At 37.5% G+C, this 24,522-nt stretch overlaps 1 protein-coding gene across 1 annotated transcript in view; it reads left to right on the top strand.

The window, feature by feature from the left end:
- MLIP (muscular LMNA interacting protein) overlaps positions 1–24,522 on the top strand; it is a 249,045-nt gene that overhangs the window by 104,129 nt on the left and 120,394 nt on the right. The window contains 3 exon segments of the mRNA XM_010363869.2: positions 15–407; positions 12,581–13,930; positions 13,932–14,153. Coding sequence (XP_010362171.2) covers positions 15–407; positions 12,581–13,930; positions 13,932–14,153 — 1,965 coding nt within the window.

The raw sequence follows: 24,522 nt of genomic DNA, 5'->3' as shown, positions 1-24,522 counted from the left end.
TACATCTATTACAGTCTAAATCCAATGACTACTTGACCTTGAATGCTGGGAGCCAACAAGAGAGAGACCAAGCGACATTGACTTGTCCTTCAGAGGTCAGTGGAACGATTTTACAAGAAAGGGAATTTGAAGCAAACAAACTTCAAGGAATGCAGCAAAGTGACCTCTTCAAAGCTGAATATGTCCTTATTGTGGACTCTGAAGGGGAAGATGAGGCTACAAGCAGAAAAGTTGAACAAGGCCCCCCAGGGGGGATTGGCACCACAGCTGTCCGGCCCAAGTCTCTAGCAATCTCTTCCAGTCTGGTCTCTGATGTAGTGCGTCCCAAAACACAGGGAACTGATCTCAAGGCCTCATCACATCCTGAAATGCTTCATGGGATTGCCCCTCAGCAAAAGCACAGGCAGGTAGGTTTTGTCTTCCTGCTGTCCATAAGGAAAAAAATAAGTGTTTATGCACCCTTTGTCTTGGGCGGTCTGCAAAGGCCATCCTGTTTAAGGCAGACAAAACTTTCAAAGAAAAATATATTTAAAAAATCATTATCTCAGGTAATGAATCATCGTAGTATAAACATAGATAATAAATCTATAACATAAAAAGGATTAAGCAATTATGCTCTGAATTGGCTGAAGAGAAAATGTAAAACATTTAGTTGGAGTAAATTTGGGAGAATACTACCCCTTCTTTTAAGTAATTCTTGGAGAAGGTTGATATGAGGAGTTTGTTTAGTCAAGAGAGTGTGCTTGGTGAGCTGGGTCCATCAAGAAGCATATTTCAGAAATAAGAAAGATCTAGTGAAAAGATAACAATTGGACACTAGAGGTAGATCCATTGATTTTAAATTGGTAAAAGACTAATAAAAGGATAAACTAGGAAATAAGAGTAAGAAAAATAATTTTCCCCTGTGTATCCTAAGGAAAACATCTTTTGTGGTCCTGGAAGCCCCTTGGGTGGGGCTGACCTCAGTGAGAGGGGGAAAATATAACACTCCAAAACTTAGTGGCAAGATTGAATGGTTCTTTTAAGGTAGAGAGAGTCTGGTACAATAGGTGAAGACCCAGGAAAGAAAGGATGTGGACAAGGAGGCATTTTGAAGATAAAAAATAGAATAATTTGCCATTGACTGGCTATTTGCCGTAATGAAAATATAAGGTGACTGACGAAGTGTAGTTAGAATGTTAGGAATGCAGACGCTGGCTTTGAGAGTAGGTAGTGGATGCAGAGCTCTAACTTCTTGACAATGACCATGAATTGGTACCCAGACGTCCTGTTTAGGATCTAATAGATCAGGCATTTGCAGTCAACCCAAAGTAGTTTAAAGGACATTTTTACTGGCATGTTGGTCTTTTTGCGTTACTAGGACAGGACCAATGTAAAATGGCAGAATAGGCGTTGGAGTTTTGGTGCCACGCCATCTTTATTTCTGTAGGCTTCACTGAGTTTCTGATGCTGCATTTTTATTATATTCAAGCATCTAGTTTCTTATATTGTCTTCTGCTAATAAAAGACACACACTGCAGTACTCACATTTTTACTGGACTAAAACATTTATTTCTTCTTGAAGTTCTTTCTCAGCTAGGATTGGAACAAACTATAATCATATAATTAAAGGTATTCTCAATATGCTGTGATAGGTTTAAATATTTCTTTCTTGCCTCAGAAAAGATAATGAAGTAGTTGGAGATGTAGAAATGTGGAAATTTCCATTGTTAGGGGAGGATAGTTTTAAGTGACTTCTTTGAAAAGAAAATGTATTAATAAAAAAATTAACAAAGCAATTGTTGGGTCTTTGATTTACTGTTTTCTCCAACTGATAGTTTTTTCCTCTGAATTGGCCACTTATTTTTATTTTTGTGTGTCCAAATATACAGAAGTGAATCTAGAGACTGAATACGTCCTTTAAAATCTTTTTCCAAAAACGGTTCTTCAGGAGCAGGTTATAGTTCACGTTATTAGAGCTCCAAATAAAAAAGCAGAGCTCAACCTCATATTAATTGTGGCTGAAGATTATGATTACCAGTAATGGTGGAATACTATGTCCTAAAGTGTTTGACCAATTACCAATTATTTGAACAATTACCATTGTTCTTGTTTCCATTTCCTGTAATAATCCATTTGAGTAAACAGTAGGTCATCATGAAATAAAAATAAGATGACTATTGCCACAAGTGTAAACTAAGGAGAAATGATCAGAGCCCCAAAGAGAGCAGTCTGCAAGTTTAATATAGTGAACTGTAATGTACAAAGTCTAAAAAAAAATTACACGATTGGGCTGCTTGATGCCAACAATATCAAGTTTTTAATCAGAAATACAGTCAAGTAAGTAAATTTCTAGTCTGCCTGGTGAAAATGAATCCATATATAGAACTGTCTATAAGTTAGATCTATTGGTTAGTCATTGAGAAGCTATTCCTAAGAAATGTCTTCACTTCTTAGTCTGGCCTTTAACCTTTCCACAACCTAGCCTAGGTGTCTTTTTCTATCTACATCTTTTAGCTCTCTTTTTCAGCTCTCCTGAACAATCACCAAAGTACATACTTCATATCTTCCCATCTCTGAGCCCTTGATTCCTCTGGTCAAACGTTTCCTTCTTTCCCTAGCTCTTCTCCATTTTGACCTAGGCTACTTGATAATTTAAGCTCAGTTCCAGTAGCATCCCTTCTTAAAGATGTTCCCTTTGGAAAGGAGTTAGTTCTTGTTCATCTTTGTGATTTTCTTTATTATGTTATAGCTTTTAGTGGAGGAAAACTCTCCATTATAATTTCTTTTCATTCTGTTGTAATAATTTACTTTTATCTTTTTTCCTCACTGACTGAAAACTACTTGAAGTCAAGTTCTGGTCTCTTGTTAATTTCCGTATCCCTAGCATTTAATGCAGTGCCTTACACATACAGGGAGTTCAATAAGGTGAGTGAAAAAACATGAAATATTCAAAAGATCACGTAGCTTTTCACCTGTGAAGTCCTTGCTCAGATATCGACACCTTCATGAAGCTGTTTTGGTTCTCTTGGTGAAAGCAAACTCTCTCCCGACATAATTCTGATAGTTTTGTTTTCTATACCTATTTTATAACTATCATAGGCTGTACTATAGCTATTTAGATACATGTCTTATATCCCCTAACATATTGTAGAGTTTTTACAGGTAAAGCCTGTGTTAAATTCAGTTTTATTCAACATTTTGTCCCCTACAGTGGTTAGCATATTATCTTGGACATAGTCAATATAAATATTGGGTTGAATGATAATTCCCCAAGTGCTTCCTTTGAAGTGGCATGTTTAAGTAAAAGTATGTTACGTTAAAAAAAAATCACTCAATAATTTTAAAGCATGTGAAAAGCAAACATGTTATATAAAATAAGCTGTTGAATCAAAATCCTCTTAAATAAAATTCAGAAAAAAAGGAACTTTAATGTTCATGTAAAAGTCTAAGAATTTTCTAGGGGTAGTATTAGAGTTAAATGAGAAGTGAATACACATAAAACACAGTGATTCATCTGAAAGATGTATGATAAAGTTTGGAGCTAAGATGGTGACTGTCGGAATAAACAGAGAGCCTTATGAGGTGGAATTAGCTGAACTTGTTCATTGACAATATATGGGAAACATTAAGCATGAATGAAGTTTATTACCTAGGAAATTGGATGAATGTTGGCATCATTAATTGAAGAATGCATAACAGGTCTTGGGAGGGGATGGGAAGAGATTAGACATCTGATGTGGAGTCTGAGATGCCTTGGTGGCACTGTATCATGATATCTAGAAAGAAGTTGAAAGTATGAATCCTAGACACAGGAGAGAGAAGGGAGACTGGAGATATTTGCCACATAACTTAAAGTGATGGGAATTTACTCAGGGAAAGAAGGTTAAAGTAAGAAGACAAGATTCAAGTCAGGAAACAGGAAAGTATAAAAGAAGCTATGAAAAAAGAGAGCCAATGAGAAACCTAGGTGTCTTTTTCTATCTAAGAGGTGAACCAAAGAAGTCTGAGAGAGTGGTTTTATGCAGTGGGAGCTAATGGGACTTTCCAAAAAGAGGAGTGTATAGTGGAATACAAAACAAGGTAAAATAAAGTAGGACCCCTGAGTTCATTAAATCTTGAAATTAGGAGGTCATTTGGTGACCTTTATGGGAACAGTGTGAGTGAGATTATGGGGACAGAAATCAGGTTGAGAAATGGATGGGAGGTAAGGAAAGGGAGTTCATGCATTGGAGTGGTGATGTGGGAAAACCAAAATGAGATGGGCAATTTACTGGCTATGTAAACCTCTGGGTGAGTTACTTGAAATCATAAACCTCAGTTTTCTCATTTGTAAAATGAGTTGATAATGTATCAACCTTACTTATGAAGATTAAATGAGATAATCCATGCAAAGTGCCTAGAATAGTGCCTGGCCAGTGGTAGGCTCTCAATAAATGGGTTACTGTATCTAAGAAGTCTGAGATGGCAGCATGTTTTTTTGGGGCACAAAGTAACGAACATGGAGAAGGAGAGTTTCACACCTTTTTCAAATGTAGCTCAGAAGTAAGAACTGGGGAGAGCAACATGGAACATAAAAATAAGACCAAAAGAACTGACTGGGGCTAAATAATGGAGGTCCTGACATGAAATTCTGAGGAATTTGGACATTAGCACATATGTTTATTAAATAATTAGATTTCATGGATTCATAGAAAAGGGATTACAGTAAGTTATTTGGATGGGGCATTAGACATAGAAACCCTCCATATACCCCCAGGTCTCAACTTTATAATGAAATACCCTATTCATACCAGTATACTGTATTACAATAGCCTTCATATGTCTCTCTTACCCCACTAGATTCCTGAACCCCTTGAATTTGACAAAAAATATTTTTCTCACTTCTGCTTCCCATCACCTAATACAATGACTGGAATACTGTGGGTGCTTAAAAAGTGTCTGACGAATGAATGAATAAATGAATGAATGATCCTCCTTTTCACATGATCTTGTGTTTATTAAATAGAGAATAGACGTTACATAAACCCTCTTAGTGAGCATTCAAAGCTGAAAGAAAATGGTAATAGAGTATGGAAGAGCACTTAGGACTCCTGCCTTAGAGTTAGTGCTGTTGCTCTTACTGAAGCAAATAATCTATAGCTTCTGACCCCAGAGATTTAGAGGTTGAAAACCTTGAAAGAAGCTGGGAGGTTAAACGTTCATGTTGGATTCAGCTAACTGCTGGAGGACTAGCTTGGAATGCCAAAGTACTTGCTGAAACTTGGCACGTTTATATTAAGAAGCTGGGAGGTAAAGTGTTCAAGGCCATCAGCTGGATGGCTCTTTGCATGCAGAACAGAGCCACCTGGGGCCTGACCTTGCGTGAATAGGTGAGAGGTGACTAAGTAGTAATTCAGATTCTACATGGGCCTTCTTGGTCATATAATTGTTTTGAGCAGTTGGGTAGGATTAAACATTTAGAGGCCCTACATTCTTTTAGGCAATGGACAAATCCCTGACCAAGTGATTTTATTTTTTTACCAACTTTTCTCCAGTGATCTTCCCACTGCTACCTCTCCATTTCTTTTCTTGCTTAGGGTGAGTATATGATTTCCTCCTTTTATCTTGTTACCTTTCATAGTGAATGAAACTAGATGCACTTAGGAGAATTTTTATGAATCAGTGAGAAGCTCCAGGCTCTGCTCTGATGCTGGCAGAATCCCTATAGTCCCTGAATGGTAGCTTGTTATTTCCTCTGGGCGGATTAATTTGTACCATTAACCAGGTACAAAGGAAGAACATATCTGGAAAATCAAGTCACTTTGACAATTCCAGCAGAAAGATGATGTAGGCTTTTAAGAAGAGAGTCTCCTGACTTGTTGATGTCAAAACTTAAGACTTGTTGATGTCAGAACTTGGCTGGGGAGGTAATGACTGAATCAGAGGTCAGAGGCAATGTTCTTCCTATACCTGCCCATCCTCACTGCCCAGAGTCTAGAGCAGAATAAAAGGGGGCAATTGCTGAGGGAGGGGATCAGACCCTCTTCAAGGAGAAACTATGTTTCTGCTTCTGCATCCTTCTGTTCCTTGATCTACTAGACATTTTATTTATCTTCTATTCCTGTATGAAGGTAGTAGGCTATGCACTAGACACTAGAGGTACATAGACATATGATCTGCCTTTAAGGAATTTAAAAAGTGTACGTACCTGGAAATAATGACAACAAAAGGTTACATGCTCAGAAAACAGTGGGAAGCCTATGGGTAGGATGCCTAAGTCAGCCCGGACCATCAGAAAGGGTTCGCAGAGGCAGTGTTGCTGAAACTTGAGGGATGAATACATTTTTGGTATTCCAGAAAGGTAATAGAGAACGAAGTACCAGCTGATAAGAACAGGGTGGAAGATGAGAAGGAATGTGAAAAGGACTCATCAAAAGCCAGGAAATATACTAGGAAAGAGTAATGAAATAGAGGCTGTAAATAAAAGTTCTGAAAAGGAGGGAGAGATTAGAAGAGTCACACTTTGAAAAGAAATCAGGAAAGGTAAGCGATTCAAGTGCCTGTTGGGTTTAGGAAAAATAAACCATTGTAGATGGTAGTGATAACAGTTTTCCATGTAAGGGTAGAGGAGGAATCTGTTAAGAAGTTAGTGGGAAGTGTATTAGTTTTCTGTTGTATAACAGCTTACCACAAATGTAGTGACTTCACAAATTTGCCTATTTCTCCTGGTTTCTGTAGCTCAGATGTCTGGATATGGCTGAGCCATGTTCTTTGCTCAGGGTCTCTCACCAGGTTGAAATCAAGGTGTCAGTCAGGTTAGCAGAGTTGATTTCCTTGAGGCTGTGGAATTCATGGCAGCTTGCCTCTTAAAGCCAGCAACAGAGAAAAAGTATCTCTGTTGCTTTGAGTCTCTAATTCCAAAGACCTTTTTTTATTTTTATTTTTATTTTTAAAGAGCTCACTTGATTGGGTCACACCCATGCAGGATAAGCCTCCCTTTTAATTAACAAGTCACCTGATTAAGGACCTTTGTTACATTTGAAAAATTCCTTCACCTCTGTCATATTCTATCAGTTAGAAGCAAGTAACCATTTCTACCCACACTTAAAAGGAAGGAATTCTACAAGGCTGGGACTCTGGGTAGTCATTTTGGGTGTGTTGACTACAAGAAATAAGAAACTCAAGGCAGTGATTATATTGTACAGACTTGACTGAGAAGAAAACAACATGGACCTGTAATTATGGGAAATATAAGATCCAGAAAGAGCTTTGGATATGTATGTATATATTTGTTTTTGTCAGTTAGCTTTTGTTGCTTAACAAACCATGCCAACATTTAGCGTTTTAAAACACAATATTTTATTTAGCTCAAAAATTTCTTGGTCAATAATTTGGGCTGTTTTCAGCTAGGTGGTTCTGCAGATATGGGCTAGATTCAGTTAATCTTTGCTGTGACTTATCCATGTCAGTGATTGGCTGTGGGGTTAGCTGGTGGCTGATTAGCTGTCTGGTGGCTGAGTAGTTGTCTGCTGAGATATGGTCTTATATCTTCCAGTAAACTAGCCTGAGCTCATTCATATTATGGCAATGTTCTGCACTCAACAAGCCAGTAAGCCTCAATGCACAAGTGTTTTTCAAGATACTGTTTCTTGTATTACATTTGATAATATTGTATGGGCCAAAACAAGTCATTTGGCTATCCAGATTAAAAGGTGTAACGAAAGACTTTGTGTTTATGATGGAATGAATGCAAAAGAACAGAGAATTGTGGGTACTTTTACTATTCACCACCATGATATTTATTATCATGGTTTTTAAAAGATTGAGAGAATTTCTGTTTTATATCTATGTTAGGATCAGGGAGCTAGGAAAAAATTAAAAAGGATAAGTACATAGGATATGAGGAATAACTGATGAAATGAGATTTCTAAGGGGGCAAGAGTTGCTGTGATTCAGAGTACACAAGGAGAATTCACCTTTTAAAAAGCAAAAGGTTTTTCATTCATCTTTCCTTAGAATGAGGGAAAGGGAATGAAGGTGATATGACCAAAATTCGCTTTCCTGGTAATCTCAATTTTCCTTGGAGAAAAGAAATCTAGGCCATCTGTTGAGCATAATGGGAGAAACAGTAGGTTAAGGGTTTGTAGAGAACGTTAAGTTTTTGGAAAACTGTTCATCAGAACAGTAGAGGAAGCCAAGGTCCAAACAATAACAACAAAAAAGAAAACACAAATCAACCAACCAAAAAATGGAGAGGTGCAGGGCCGGGATGAGACTACAGACATTGAACCCGTGCTTTAACCAATCTACAGTGACTCACCCAGCCCATACATGAATTGAGAAAGCCTCCCCTTCTGCAGGGAAATTCAGTACAGGGGAAACCAGACCCACTCGGCTGGGGCTGCTGCCCTTGTACGGATGCAGTTTGAAAAACAGGTGCCACGGTCCTGCCAATTAACAACTGGTATCAATTTTCTTTTTCTTATGGCAACTTCTAGTAGACTAGGTCTAGAAACATAATGGCAGTTGCTGGGATTGGTGTAAGAATAAAGGTTTGCCAAGTTGATTGGCAAGAAACCATAATAGCTAGAATGCTGGCAATGCTGGCAAGAAGATTGAGATTGAACAAAGTATTACTGAAACTTAAAAAATAGGGGATGAGGGGCATGAGACTGGATAGCAAGAGAGGGGCTTTGTCATGAAGGAAATATCTTTAGTTCATGGTAGACACAAAGAAAACAATGATGAGGTCTTGAGCATAGGTGATCAGATTTTAAAAGTTCAATCTGGTGATGGGTTAAATAGGGTGAACTAGAAGTAAGAACACCAGAAAAGATTATTTAATGTGTTCAGATAAGAAAGGCTGAGAATCTGCCCTGTAGCATTACAAGCGTTCATCAGAGAGAAGAGGACAAATCAATAATAGGTAAGTTTAGGAGGCCAAGCTGCCATAATATGATGATTGGTATGTGACGACAAGGGAGAATCTGGGGTTTCTGCCTCATGTAGCTGTACAGATTCAGGAGGAAGAGCACAGCTATATGTGATCCACATCTGGTGCTGTCAGAATCTCAGAAAGTATTCAGGATACTAGGTAGCAGGTCAGTCACTTCAGTTTTTATTCAAATGCTTTGAAATCTCATAGAAACATCAGGGAAAACTGAATATACACAGGAGCAGTTTATTTTAGATTTACAGGCAGTAAAAATACAAGGCAGTTCTACGATAGAGATTGGTTGTTAAAATAATTGATGGTCTCTATTATATAGGATCTGAGGGTGAATTTATGATTAGAATCATCTACTTACCTAATGATAGGAGCACATTGCATCTTCTGTTAGTGAGATTGTTGTGAATGTTTTCCAGAGTTCCAGGTAGCCTTTCTAGGAGAAGAGAGTTTTGAAAATGACTTTTGAGAGAGTGTATGTCAAGGGGGACTCAAGGAACCAGCATAATTCTGGGGACTGGAAAACATGGTCATTGGTAGGTCTAGAGAGGTGTTTAAAGCAAACAAATCAATACAGATGAGGTAAAAAATAAATGGTAAAGAAGACCTAGAACAGCTTTGAGGGAGAAGGAGTTAGAGTATCAGTAACAAACCTTGAGAACAACATAGAGGGTTGTGAATGGTAGAGGAAGAAGAGGTGGAAATAATTTGTATTAAATAGATGTCAATAGGGAAATTTGGGATCACTAATAAAGGGATTTACAGGAAGAGGTAAAATGAAGGACTGATTCTGAGCTACTGACTGAGAATTTGACAGGTGCCCATTTTTTCTTTCTGTATACATATTTTCATGCCTTTACTTCCTCTTTTTAAAAATTTATTAATTAGGGAAACTCAAAAAAATCAATCTTTTTATTAAAAAATGAATCCTTCACTCCTGAGAATTTTAGAAAATATGGTGTCACATTTTTTTTTTTTTTTTTTTTTTTTTTTTTTTTTTTTTTTGAGACGGAGTCTCGCTCTATCGCCCAGGCTGGAGTGCAGTGGCCGGATCTCAGCTCACTGCAAGCTCCGCCTCCCGGGTTTACGCCATTCTCCTGCCTCAGCCTCCCGAGTAGCTGGGACTACAGGCGCCCGCCACCTCGCCCGGCTAGTTTTTTGTATTTTTTAGTAGAGACGGGGTTTCACCAGGTTAGCCAGGATGGTCTCGATCTCCTGACCTCGTGATCCACCCGTCTCGGCCTCCCAAAGTGCTGGGATTACAGGCTTGAGCCACCGCGCCCAGCCTCACATTTTTATATTAGTACAAATTAGGATAATATTGTGGTATATTTGTAAGTTAGAAATGAATATGTTGCATATACTTATTAATATATTAAGTAAGAAAATATAATAAAAATTATGTGCAGACTAATATAAACATGGTAAACTAGACTTTTCAGAGCCTTTCTCTTAGAAGTTCCTCAAAAATCAATGTTTTAAATATATTAGAAAGTATAATAAAATTCTGAGATACTTATATTAGGTAAAATATTAATTAATGTAGTAGAATGTTTGGTCATTAGAAGCCGTAGTTTTGAGGAAGTTGGAAAGGTTAATCTTTTCCTCTGAATGAGACCCTAACGATTATAGCTCTATGGTCTTAGCATAGTGATAATTTGGTGAATAATCAGGGTAAATAATTGAGTTTGTCATATACATTAAAGTTATTTGGAAACAGCAGAACTGAAAAGGTAATGAGAGTTTTGTGACTGCCGTTATTAATTTACAGAATTCTTTACCAAACAGCTATTCTAGGCATAGTACAACATGCAAAGACGCACTACACAGTCTAGAAATGTTTCTATATTCTTTTCATTAGGAGAGATCAATCATAGGAAGCAATTAGAGAAGACTTTTCATTTGTGGTTAAAAAAAAAATCTGAATATACTATTTACCCTAAGAGAACAATTTCTTAAACATTAATTACATATTTAACTACAAATGATTGCATAACTCCAGATAAGACATTGTCATGCTTGTAGTGACAAAAACATTCAGCTGCCCAGCTAGTAGTGTTTGGATTTAAATATATCTCTAACCACATGAATCAGTTACATAAACATTGGCTAAGCAGAGTTGTTTCTAAGTAAAACTTATAAAAGTGAATTGCTAAGCTTTCTTCCTCCATTTGATTCAATTCTGCTTGACTTTCAATTATATCTGATTTTCTCATATTCTGGGTTATGCTAAAATATTCAGGTATTATTTATGTAACAAGAAATGTATGTATTCTTCCATGTTGCAAGGATGCATATAAATATATATATATAAAAGAAAGGACTATTTTGGGTATGTTTACTTAGAAACTTGGAAGTTTGGGATGAGTTGTTTGAATCTGCCAGTTTTAAATTTTTTAGAGATTAAAACTATATGACATGAAAACCTCTGCATTAGGTCTGATGGAAATCTGAAAATGTTATAAGCAAAATCAATAAATATCTTTTACTTTATTTGTAAAGATTTTGCTAAGTTTGATTGTTATGTTTATATACTTTTTCCTACTGTGTGCTTAATGCAACATCTATATGTAAATCTTAATATTTATTGAAATTTTAAATGATTGATATTCCCTAAATTCTTTATTAGACATGCATGTTTATATTTCTTTTATATATTGACATAATCAAATCAATGACTTTTAAGGGAAACCTCTGTTTAAAAGGTGTTCAAAATATTTATAACTTCAGTACTTATCTTAAAGTACTAGATGATTTTTAAAATGGTACAAGGCTACCTACATCCAGTTGTTTCACAGGCTCTCTCTAGCTTCTCTTGTAAAATGATGAATTGTTCTTTATTTCCTCTTTATTTAGTTTCTTCATTTCCTCTTTATTTGGATTGGTAGGTTTCCTTGTTTCAGGTGGATTATATTTGTAAAGTGTTCTGGCTTCTTTTGATACAAGAGACCCTATTTCTTCCAGCATAACCCAAATCATTTGTTAAATATTCATTGTATGTTCATGTTAAATATTCATTCTGGCAAATAATTAGGAAAAATAAGCTAAAACTTCCTGTCTAATTTGGGCTTTGCTTTCACTCCCTCAATTTATCATTCTGTGTTGATATTGGGTGTTTCATCTTTTGAATTCTAGGCACTTTTCCAAGTTCACAGCATGTAGGAGTTAAGTAGTAGAAACTCTTAGAATTTTAAACCCTTGAAGTGTGTTAAAAATTTTTTAAGGCTTGTAGTCATTATTATAATATCATGCTTTATATTCTTACAATAGAAGAAAATAGTTTTCTATAAGAAAAAATAGTTTTCTATAAGAAAATAGTGAAATTTATACTGATGGTGATTTAAATCTTTCCAAATCACACAATTGAAAATTAAGATAACTATTTTAGATGATGTCGACGAATTATCTTCCAACTATGCAATATAATTTTATATTGATTTCATTCTGTGGGATAAATGAGGTATAGGTTGTAATACTTCACAGCTTATTTGTATCTTATTTCAAATTCAAAGCAAGGCCTCATTAGCAAAACAGAATTTCCTTCATTTTTATGGAGGTTTAAGTTGCCTCTTTTTGTGTAAATTGTTTGCATAATCGCACAAGTGACAAGAATATTTTGATCGTTTCAGAAATAATGTCCTATTTCAATCTGTCTATTTCTCTTTCCTCTAGTTAACTTCTTCTTCCACTACCTCTGAGCAGCTTGCCTGTAAACCACCTGCTTTCTCCTTTGTTTCTCCAACTAATCCGAACGCACCACCCGACCCAGTTAACCTCGAGGGAGCCTCTGTCCTAGAGGAGTTCCACAGTAGGAGGCTGGATGTCAGTGGGGCCGTGGTGGAAGAATCAGCTACGTATTTTCAAACTACCGCTCACTCTACACCCTTTTCTGCATCGAAGGGCACCTCCTCGACGTTACTGTTTCCCTATTCCACTCAACTATCAGGTTCTAATTTATCCAGTTCAACTGCGGCAGATCCAAAGCCTGGACTGACCTCTGAAGTTCTCAAGAAGACAAGTTTAACCTCGCATGTCCTTAGTCGCGGAGAAAGTCCGAGAACCTCTTCTCCTCCACCGTCCTCCAGTGCTTCTCTGAAGTCGAATTCAGCCTTGTACATACCAGTCCGCATTGTCACGCATTCACTGTCTCCCAGCCCCAAACCATTTACCTCCTCTTTCCACGGCTCTTCTTCCACCATCTGCAGCCAAATGTCATCTAGTGGAAATCTTTCAAAGTCAGGGGTAAAATCCCCGGTGCCTTCCCGGCTTGCCCTTCTCACTGCCATTCTCAAGTCAAACCCTTCCCACCAAAGACCCTTTTCCCCTGCATCCTGTCCCACCTTCTCTCTCAACTCCCCGGCCTCTTCCTCTCTCACACTTGATCAAAAAGCAAAGCAGACCCCACCCACGCCTAAAAAATCTCTCTCAAGTTGTTCCCTGAGAGCCGGGTCTCCAGATCAGGGGGAACGCCAGGTTTCTGAGTTGACCCAGCAATCTTTTCACCTGCCTGTTTTCACCAAGTCTACTCCACTTTCTCAGGCCCCCTCCCTCTCTCCTACAAAACAGCCTAGTAGCAGCCCTGCTTCCATGAATGTAGAGAGAACACCATCACCTACTTTGAAGAACAATACCATGCTTTCCCTGCTACAAACCAGTGCATCCAGTTCTGTGGGTCTTCCTCCTGTTCCACCAAGCTCTTCTCTTTCCTCTTTGAAGAGTAAACAGGATGGTGACCTCAGGGGTCCAGAAAACCCCAGAAACATTCACACCTACCCTTCTACATTAGCCTCATCTGCATTGTCTTCTCTGTCTCCTCCTGTTAATCAAAGAGCTACGTTCTCTTCTTCAGAGAAATGTTTCCATCCTTCCCCAGCTCTTTCAAGCCTGATAAACAGATCTAAAAGAGCTTCATCCCAACTATCTGGCCAGGAGTTGAGTCCTTCAGCTCTTCCTTCACTCCCTATCTCCAGTGCTAGCTCTGCCTCTCTTCCCAACTTGAGGTCCTCTTCTCTCCCTCGTGCCAAGTCTGCCCACCCTGGTGCCCCAGCTCAGTCCCTCAGCTCTGTATCCACATTGTGGCAGTGGTACCCTGCCTTCAAGACTTGGGAAATCTGAAAGCAGCACCCCCAACCACAGGTCACCTGTTTCAACCCCATCACTTCCCATATCTGTAACAAGAACGGAGGAGCTGATTTCACCTTGTGCATTGTCCATGTCAACAGGCCCAGAAAATAAGAAATCAAAGGTATTTTTTGCATGTTGCATGTTGCATGCTTATTTTGAAACAGGGAAGAATCTTTTCCCCCCAAGGCAGAAATCAATAATTATAGTATTAATTGTGCTCCTACAAGAAGGAAGAAAAAGTGCAAGACGGTACCAGGACTTGGTATATTTGAATGTGTAAATGAATTATAATCTGTATAGAATTATGTGTTTCAGTCAAATTCTTTGATTTTGAAAATCCTCTTTCTCTTCCTAACGTCTTATATCTATGACTCCAAGAGTATTATTATACCATTGGCCCTAATGACAGAATTAAAAGAAAATAGTTGAGATTCAGGACTATGATATGTTTCTGATGGTTTATTAACAGGGACCCTAGCATCCACCCAAATATCCTGTACTAATGGAATAGTAGACAGGATTAATATAAAATGGAATATTATCTTAGATCCAGGCCTGTGACATAGTCAAGCCCATTCTCCTAGCAGAAGGCAACTCTACACTAAGGCATGCTGGCTTCCCAACTATACTCAAGTAATTCAGATTGTGGATCACCCACACCCAGAATTTGATAGCTGTTATATCAATAAAATAAAACAATTAAAGTACCTGCATAAGAAGGGGTGGTGATTTTCAGCTCAGTACATTGAAATAATGTAGTTTTAGAGCTTTGAAATACCATGGAGAGTATGTTTCACTGTCACTTTACAGATGATGAATGTCATGTTGAAGGGATAAAGTGACCCTCATTATCTTGTAAATGATGTCACAATACAATTCAAGTCAAAAGCATGCATTAAATACCTACTATGTGTGTACCACTACACTAGCTTTCTTTGGCGTGTGTGTGGTTTCTTTTAAAGGGAAGTAAGAGATTTTTTTTTTTTTTGTCTTGGAACAATTCAATTTTAATCAGTAGAAAAAACATACACAATTTGGAGAGGCTATATACAGTTATTAAAACTACAATACAGCTAGAAAACCAACATAAGGCAAAATTAAATGTGTAAGTCAGATTATAAATAATCATCAACTGAGTTCAATATAACAGGAGTAATGTGATGGAACATGGTTAGTAAGGGAAGTTATAAAAAAATGTCAGGCCTGTCGGAAATATTTAGGATTTAACTTAATGAAGAGGAAAGAAGTTGGCATTTCAGAAATGGAAAACAACCTGACCAAATATACAGAAGATGATCCCAGAAGGCTGTGTGTGGAGACGTAAGATGATTGGCCTTATAATCTGATAGTAATAATAGCAATATCAAATGCTTTCTGTGAGTCAGGAACTATGCTAGTATATAAAATAGTTGAAAAATTAATTAAAATGGATTATATCAGTTAAGTTTTATAACTATATGAAGTTGATAATACTATTTTCCCTATTTTGTACACCAAGAAACTGAAGTTCAGTGAATAATTGTCCCGGTTATGGGTCTGTTATGGAGCTGACATTTATATAATATTAAGTCTGTTGATTCTTGAAGCCATGTTCTTTTTTACTACGATTTATTGCTACAAAGAAATAACTCATGTTAGCGATTTAGCCTGACTTTATAATTCTCATGAAGAAAATCATTATTAAAGAATTATAACCAGAGTTCCCAATTTATATAATTTTGGGTTCATTTACAAAATGTATTGGAGATTAAGTCCTTGCATTTTAAACATTCAAAGCAAATGAGATGGATTAAATTTAACTTTTTCTGTGATTCTAAATTGAAAATCCTACTTATTTGAGGTAAATTGACCTGTTTATTATATTTTAAATACATATATGTGATTATAAAATGTATTTGTAGAGTATTTAAAAAGAACAGACAATCTAATCATTACTGTTTCCTGAGTGCATTAACTATCATTTTTTAAACCATGCTGCCATATACTTTTTGTTTTGTGAAAAGTGATTTTACTCTAGAAGCTTTTTCAAAGCATTTCTGTGTGTGTTTCATTGCACTTTATGCTTTCTCCTGTTTTGCATATAGTCAGAGAGTTGGAAGAGGGTGAGCCCCAAAGGGCTTTCGATACATTAAAGGCCTGTTTATTGAAGACCTATTGTTTTTGGGCTTTCTTCTTGCACCCAACATTGAAAAATTTTCAGCATTTGCTTTTTACTTTGTAAAACATTTCCAAGTAAAGAAAACTCAAAGAAATGCAAGGTAAATTTGATGAACAGGAAAATAAGAAGAATGATTATAATTTAACTGCCAGTAAAAATATCAATCGATTTCTTTGAACAGAAAAATAAAGCTTCTTGTCATGGGTAAAATTTATAATAACTTCTGCAAAAATAGAATAGTATGGACTATGAGTCAATGCTATTCTTTTTCATGTTTATTTCCTCCTTGCATCCTGCTATATTATCTCTTTAGGTAAAAATCAGAAAGTTGGCCTACTTTTTTTATTGCAATCTATTATTTTCAGAAATAGTATCTTGAGTATAAAAAACGTATTAAAATGGATGTGGAATAGATAAGTCTTACCCCGATCTCTTTTGATGTTTGACTAGTGTTTAAATTGGTAACATTATTTTATAGAATGATAGAAAGAAATAGACAAAAGCTGTGTGATGTTGAAGAATTTATATGCTTTCATGGGTTGTTTCTTGTCTTGCTCCTTCCAGTGTGGTGCTAAGCTGAGCACAGGGCACTTTTTGAAATCAAAGAACTTTAGATTTAGGTCAGCTTTACTCACTCCCAGATTCTGAAATAATAGGAATCATAGAATACAGATGGCATCTAATTAAAACATGAATGCTTGAAGGATATTAGTTTAAAGTCTGGGCCCTACTGTTCTTTGATATTAAAATAAAATGGATTGATCATAGTATGCTGAGCTAAATTCAGATATAAAGTGTGTTTGATATTTCTTTTTCGTAGATAAAACCTTAAGGTTCTGAATCTGCTTGCGTTTGTGTGATATAATCGCTATGATATGTTAAATTCGGATGTAGTTTAAAATACTATGTCACATTATAATCATTGCTTTAGACAGGATGGGTCTGAATGCTGCTCAGCCTGCCCTTTTTTTTTTTTTTTTGAGACAGGTCCCACTGTGTTGCTCAGGCTGTAGTGTAGTGGTGTGGTCTTGGCTCACTGCAACCTCTGCCTCCTGGGTTCAAGTGATTCTCCTGCCTCAGCCTCCCAAGTAGCTGGAATTACAGGTGTGCACCATCGCATCCAGCTAATTTTTATATTTTTAGTTGAGACAGAGTTTTTACCATGTTGGCCAGGCTGGTCTTGAACTTTTGACCACAAGTGATCCACCTGCCTTGGCATCCCAAAGTGCTGAGATTGCAGGCGTGAGCCACCATGCCTGGCCTACTTTTGGATCAACATCTGTATTGCCTGAGACATTTTTTTTCACTTGGAAAAGACTGGATATTACAAAATTCACCCAGAGTTGTGTCTGGGTCCCCAATCTGTTTTGCCCTCATTTATGAAATAATTTAAATTTTTATCCTAGTGAATTATTATGGGGCTCCATATGGAAATTGGCATAAGCATTATATCAAACCCTCATAGAGTCTGCCACTTACTGAAGATAGTCTGAAGATTAGTTACAATGATAAAGAGTCTCCATTGATGGGCCTGCCCTGGGCTTAGAGCTGTTTGGACACATAGCTTATTTAGGGAACAAGATGAGAGCTATTTTATATTTCATAAAACTTTATAACTGGTGTTTTATTCACGAAAGTCTCCTTCCTTTAAGACATCAAAACATTCCCAAATATATCACACTGAAAACTTAGTGGCAGCAGTCTGTATGTGACTTTCTCCATTTCTGCAGAACCACATGTAATTTGGAAAATGAGCAATATGGAATGTGTCTGCATGAGCTAAAATAGTTAATCTGGGTTCAAGAAAATCACTCATTCAATAAATATGTATTGATTACCTAAAATGTGTGCTTTTCAAAGCTGTGAGGATATTGCAACAAAAAAAATATGCAATGATGCCTATTCAAAGACACTTTATATTCTTTGGTGGAAGAGAAACAATCAACCGTACCCCCTCCAAATAAGTAAATTATCGTGTGTGTCAGAAGATCGTATGTGTCATGGAGAAATGGATAGCCCTGATTCTCAAGGGAAATAGAGAAGGGATGGTGTCACATGTTATGTTGGGGTATTGGGATAGGTTTCTTTGAGAAGGTAACATCCAAGGAGGTGACTCCTTAGGAGAGTATAGTGAGGAAAATGCTCTGAGGCCAGAGAGTGCTTGACAGGTACAAAGAACATATTCTGGGCTAGCAGTGAGGAACAGGTTGTTGAGGTTGTCAGAGGGAGATGTAGGTGGGAGCCGGATCCTGTAGGAGAGTCTTGTGGACTACTCTTTAGTCTTTGAGTTTTAATTTAAGTGAGATAGGAAGTCTTTGGAGGGTTTCAAATAGATAAGTGACAGTCTTAACTATCTCACTGCTAAATAAGAATAGACCATGAGAGGGTGAAAGTTTAAGTTGGGAGAACTTAGAAGTCTATTGCTACAATCTAGATGAGTGATGATGGTGGCCATGGTCAAGTTATAGCAGTGAAGGTGACAATAAAATTTCCATTATGTTTTGTAGATAGAGTAACAAACATTCACCAAACATCAGAGCCACTATGTGAAATGAAAAAAAATCAGCTGAAACTAGACTTACGTGCCTTCTTATTTTGTTTTTCTCTTTTTATCTCACTGTCATTTACTCCACTTCCTTCACAAAGTTCTTGGGAATCCTTGACTTCTCAGGCTTCTTTCAGCTATGCTATCTGTCACTCAGCCTCTATACTGAGCAGTTCTGTGTGCCACTCCTGTGCTTCTCTCCAGCTAGCCTCTCTGAATTGATCCTAGTAATGGTTCACACTCAGGTGTTCAATGATTGACAAAAGCTTGCCTTCCTCTCCAACCCCGCACTCCCTCAGGGGATTTGGATTTCTTTTTTTTTTTTTGAGGCGGAGTTTTGCTCTTGGTGTCCAGGCTGGAGTACAATGGTGCAATCTCGGCTCACTGCAACCTCTGTCTCCCAGGTTCAGTTGATTCTCCTGCCTCAGCCTCCTGAGTAGCTGGGATTACAGGCACCTGCCACCACGCGTGGCTAATTTTTGTATTTTTAGTAGAGATGGGGTTTTACCATGTTGGCTAGGCTGGTCTTGAACTCCTGACCTCAGATGATCCGCCTGCCTCTGCCCCTCAAACTGTTGGAATTATAGGCACGAACCACCGCGCCAGCCAGGATTTGCATTTTAATTGTGGGGAGGGTGCAGTTTAGCTCAAGAGAATTGTCAAAGGAAAAAACAGGGATCAAGATAATGCAGCATATGTTACAGGTTCACATCACGAAGAAAAATGACTTCAAAAATCTGTGTTAGAAATGTTCTCAGGGCATGCTTGGAGTGGTGGAAGAGGGTCTTTAATTAGCAAAGCTTGTCTAGGACTTGAACCATAGACAAAGCACTAAGGATTTGTGTTTTTTCATGTCTTTGAATCTTATTGTAATTTTCAATTAGATATTTCAAGTCAACAAGTATTTGCTGAACATCTCTTCTCTGCCAGGTTTGTATTAGGTGTTGAAAATAAAAGGACAAATAATATAAAATCTCTCCCCTAAAAGTTCTAGCAGGCAGATAGGGATGGCAAAATATTATAATAAAATGAAATAAAATTATGCATTTAAGGTGTTAGAGAAACAAAAAAATAAATGAGGGATGCAGAGGAGTCCTGGGAAGGGACTTGTTCTGGGAAGTTTTCTCAGTTGCTACCTTGCCTATCTGCTTTGCCAGGCAGTTTTTGACAGCTATATCCTCTACCTCTAGCTTTTCCATTATCAGGATCATTATAGATTGTGCTCTGCTAGTAATCCAGATATAAGGAAGTGTCTGGGCAATCTCCTATGAATTGGATTAGGGATTGGTTGAGCTTTCATCTCAGGACTGATGTCAAGGAGATTCTGACTCAGGTAAGACAGACATGATCACTGAGGAGCAGAAAGTGTACATGTAGAGTGATGCTCTCATCTCTGCCCAGGAATGCTTCTGGAAGAAGTTGGACATGATGGTAGTGAGGCTCTTCACCATGGTTTCCTCATCCTATTGTTTATATAATCCACACTTCTTTCATTTACTGCACCGGTCCCCAACCTTTTTGGCACCAGGGACCAGTTTCACGGAAGACAGTTTTTCCATGGATTGGGGGGTTGGGGATGGTTTTGGGATGAAACTATTCCACCTCAGATCATCAGACATTAGATTCTTATAAGGGACATGTAACCTAGATCCTTTGCCTGCGCAGTTCACGATAGGGTTTGCACTCCTATGAGAATCTAATGCTGCTGCTGATCTGGTAGGAGGCAGAGCTTAGACTGGCCATACACACTTGCCTGCTATTCACTTCTTGCTGTTTGGTCCAATTCCTAACAGGTACTTTGTTGTGACAATTGAATCTAGGGGTTAGGGGCCCCTGATTTACTGCACTTAAAGTGTAACTGTGAGTCCAAACCCCTGATCCTCAAGGCAACTAACAGTTCACTTTGAGACCTCATGGATCTTTATTACTAGAACATGTGGTGGAATTTTAGGCATCAGCAACAGGATATATGACTTCAGTGGAAAATATTTTCTGAAGGGGTAGAATGTGTTCTTGCTATCCTTACCTTCTATCCCAGCATTTATATTGCAGCTAGCAACTAGCATTGCTTATAATCAGGATTAGCTCTGGTAAACATAAGTAATAAAATGCCATTTTGTTTTCCAAACCTAAACATTGACCTGCACCATGCAGAAGATATTTAAGAAATATTTATTGAATGTTAACTGAAAGTATAGATTAGAAATTAGAGAGAATCAATAGGTATTATTGCATCGTTTGCCAGATTTAGGTTTAGGCCCATCATTTTTACCTCCTATGATTAGCTAATGTTTACTCTAACCCTGTAATTCCACATTAGAATGATTAATAATTTTGAGCCAAAAAGGAAAATGAATGAATTTGGCTTAGCACCTGGAAGCCTTGAAATGCTTAAGAGGAAATGTGTTCCAAATTAGAATAAAAAATTCATATTTAGATCGAGTATATATTGTTAGGAGAACCCAGAGGGAAGAGTGGACTCAAAACATGTCCTTTTTGGCAACAAATGGGAATTTTAGACTGAAAAGGATAGGGTATGTATGTCTTAGAGGAGTAGTGCATGTCATGTAGTAGGTACTCAATAAATATTTCTTGGCCAGGAATGGTGGCTTACGCCTGTAATCCCAGCACTTTGGGAGGCTGAGGCAGGAGGATGGCTTAAACCTAAGAATTCAAGGCAAGGCTGGACACCATGGTAAGAAACCATCTCTACAAAAAAAAAAAAAAAAAAAAAATTAGCTGGGTGCCACATGCCTGTACTACCAGATACTCTGGAGGCTGAGGTGGAAGAATTGCTTGAGCTCAGGAGGTAGAGGCTGTAGTGAGTCATGATCGCGCCATGGCTCTCCAGCCTAGGCAACAGAGAAAGACTCTGTTCCCCCACTCATCCCCCCCCCAAAAAAAGAAAAAGAAAGAGAAAAATTTCTTGAATAAGTATGTTAGTTGAACATCCATAAACAGATTTACAGGATCAGTTAATGTCCACCAAGTTGGGAGAACCCAGTGGTAGGAGCTCCTAGTCCTTAGTATATGATTTGAGTAAAGATAAAAATGACACACCTAACAAAATGTTTCATGAAATAATCCAAAAATTCTTATCTTCATTGCTTACAATGACAAACCCAATCTAATCAGATAAACTTGGTAAAGATAATGCCTAAAGCCCTATTTCTGGGTCTAAAAAAGTATAAATAAGCATAAATATAGGATGGAGTTAACGGCAAATGTTTTGAAAAAAGATGAAAGGATTAGGAATTTAGGTGATAGCCTACTCAGTGTGATCCAACAATATGAAATAACTCCAACCTCCTTTCTTGCATATTTTAAAACTCTCCACAAAAACTAAGGAGATGATCGCAATTATTTTCTTCATTACATTAATTGAGTTTATTGTCAATATCATGGAAGTGATGATTATATTTTACTATGTGCTAAAAACACATCTAGTTAAACACTTTTTATAATTTTAAGGAATATTATCAGAGGAGAGCAATGAGGGTAGTGGAATTCTTCACTTGAGTATCAGGAAGTTGGTGAAGGAAGCAATATAATTATGTAGAAGAGAGCTCTTGGCATGAGCCATGATTTCAAGAGGGGGGAAACAGGACCAATGAGATAAATTAGTAGGAAGCGTATTTTGGCTCAATGTAGGGGAGAATTTTGTACTAATTCTAACAATTAGTCCTGAATGTGCTGCCTTGGGAAGCAAGCAAGTGTTCATTTGGCTACTAAACAGAACAGAGATTCATGCGTCAGATGAGGGGGTTGAACTAAATCACCTTCAATATCACTTCTTATTGTAAGATTCTGTGATATTTTGTGTGCAATAACAAGATGTGTCTCTGTACAGGCTTTCCCAGCTATATTCTTTGGGGAAGTTGAGGATAGGAGAACAAACACTGTAAATGATTGCACATCCTGAAATGAGAGGCAAGGGCATTTGTAGATATGTGCATGGTTGTTGGGCTAGAGTGCCTGTGTCTGAATTCCAGCCATGACTTACATGTACTAGCTGGTGACCTTCGATTAGTTATTTAACATTTCTGTACCTCAGTTTCCATATATAAAATGGGGATAGTATAGTATCTACCTAATAGCTTTGTTGTGACAATTGAGTGAGTTAATTCACATGAAGCTTTTAGAATGGTACCTGGCTCATAGTGATTGCTAGATATTGTTATTATTATGATTGCAACTATAATTACAATTAACTGTTCATGAAGACATCGTAGAGTGAGATGGTATATTTTATTCTGCATTACATGTATGCTTAGGTATTCTTTGGAAGAAAATATTATAGAGAAAGCATGTATATTGGACACAGGCAGGCTCTTTATGGGCTGCGTGGTCTTGAACAAGTCATTTGACCTCTGCTTTTCTTAATAACTCTCTAGTTATAGGGCTTCTGTAAAATTGAGTAATAATAATAAATGTCAGCTCCTATTGCCCATGGAAAGATGGTATTTCAATTTCAATTCTTATTCAAATATCTTTTTATCTAGAGACCACAGCAGCGCAGGGTCAATGTAGCAACTTAGGGCTTGAAGTGACCTGAGACATCTTCCAGCAATTGCCTCTCATGTAGAAGATGGGAGAGTAGGTTTCTTAAGAGTTGAGAGACTTGCAGAAAGCCATATAGCTTCTTCCTGTGGGAGAAGAGCTATATGGTGGAGGGAAAGTGGAAGATAAGTAAATTTCAGGGTACAATTTTTGGGAAAAAGTGTGTAGCTTCTGAGCTCTTATGCAGTTTTAGCTGGGTGTGTGTTTGTGAAAGAGTGTGTGTGTGTCTGTATGTGAGTACATATATATATGTATATATTCATGTATATGAATAAGAGTGTGTAAGTGAGCATGTGTTTGTGGGTGACTGATTATCTGGCTAGTGTGATAATGCTGGCATGGCACTTGCTGGCATGCAGGATTTTTCATTATCTCTAACTCAGTATACCAAGAAAAGAAAGAAAACAGTAAAAAAGAGAATGCATCCTGCTGTTAGCTGGATGCTGACTTTCTTTTTCTGGGTCTGGCACTTTGATTCCTCACAACTTCAACTTTTTCCTAAGGAAAATGAATGTGCCAGTCTCTTACATTCACCACCCCACTTTAATGAAGTTTCCTTCAATTACATCTATAAAACTCAAGGCTTAATTTTATTTGATGACACTGTCTTCTGCACACACTATGGTTTTCTTTTGAAGACACTAAGATAGCCTGGAGCTCTGTGCCAATTTCTTCACTGGTACTGGCCACTGGGGAAGCTGCCTGAGACAAGGGCATCTGAAGTGACAGGAGACTTGAACTCAGTTAATCAACTGGAGACCCAGAGCAGTATCAAAACTGAGTCTTTGATTATGCATATTTATCCTGATTTCTACAGCTTCCTCATGCTCGCCCCCTCCCCCAAATATTCTACAACACTGAACTATTTTATTCTGAGTTGTACTTAACACTTAGGAAATTTTAACATTTGCTTCATTAACATAACTGTTAGAAAGTGCAGGGGATGATGAGGTTTAAAAAATGAGTTTAAGATCAAGAGTGTGTACTTTTTGTTTTTTTTAATGGAGTTACATTGCTGATATTGTTTATGCTCAAATTATTGACTACTTTGCTGCTTGCATAAAAAATGGCTGCTACTTTTTATGTATTTTGATCTTTGTTTTTATGGATGATGCAAGAAAATGATCAAGAGCTCAATTACACTTACTGGCATAATATTTGTTAATTGTGAGACTGTTAAAAAGAAACATTCCTTTGAGGATCAAGCAGAACCACCTCCTGTCCTCT

This window comes from Rhinopithecus roxellana, chromosome 4, assembly GCF_007565055.1.
Source record: "Rhinopithecus roxellana isolate Shanxi Qingling chromosome 4, ASM756505v1, whole genome shotgun sequence".
Classification (NCBI taxonomy): domain Eukaryota; kingdom Metazoa; phylum Chordata; class Mammalia; order Primates; family Cercopithecidae; genus Rhinopithecus; species Rhinopithecus roxellana.
This window is presented reverse-complemented; position numbering and strand designations above follow the sequence as displayed.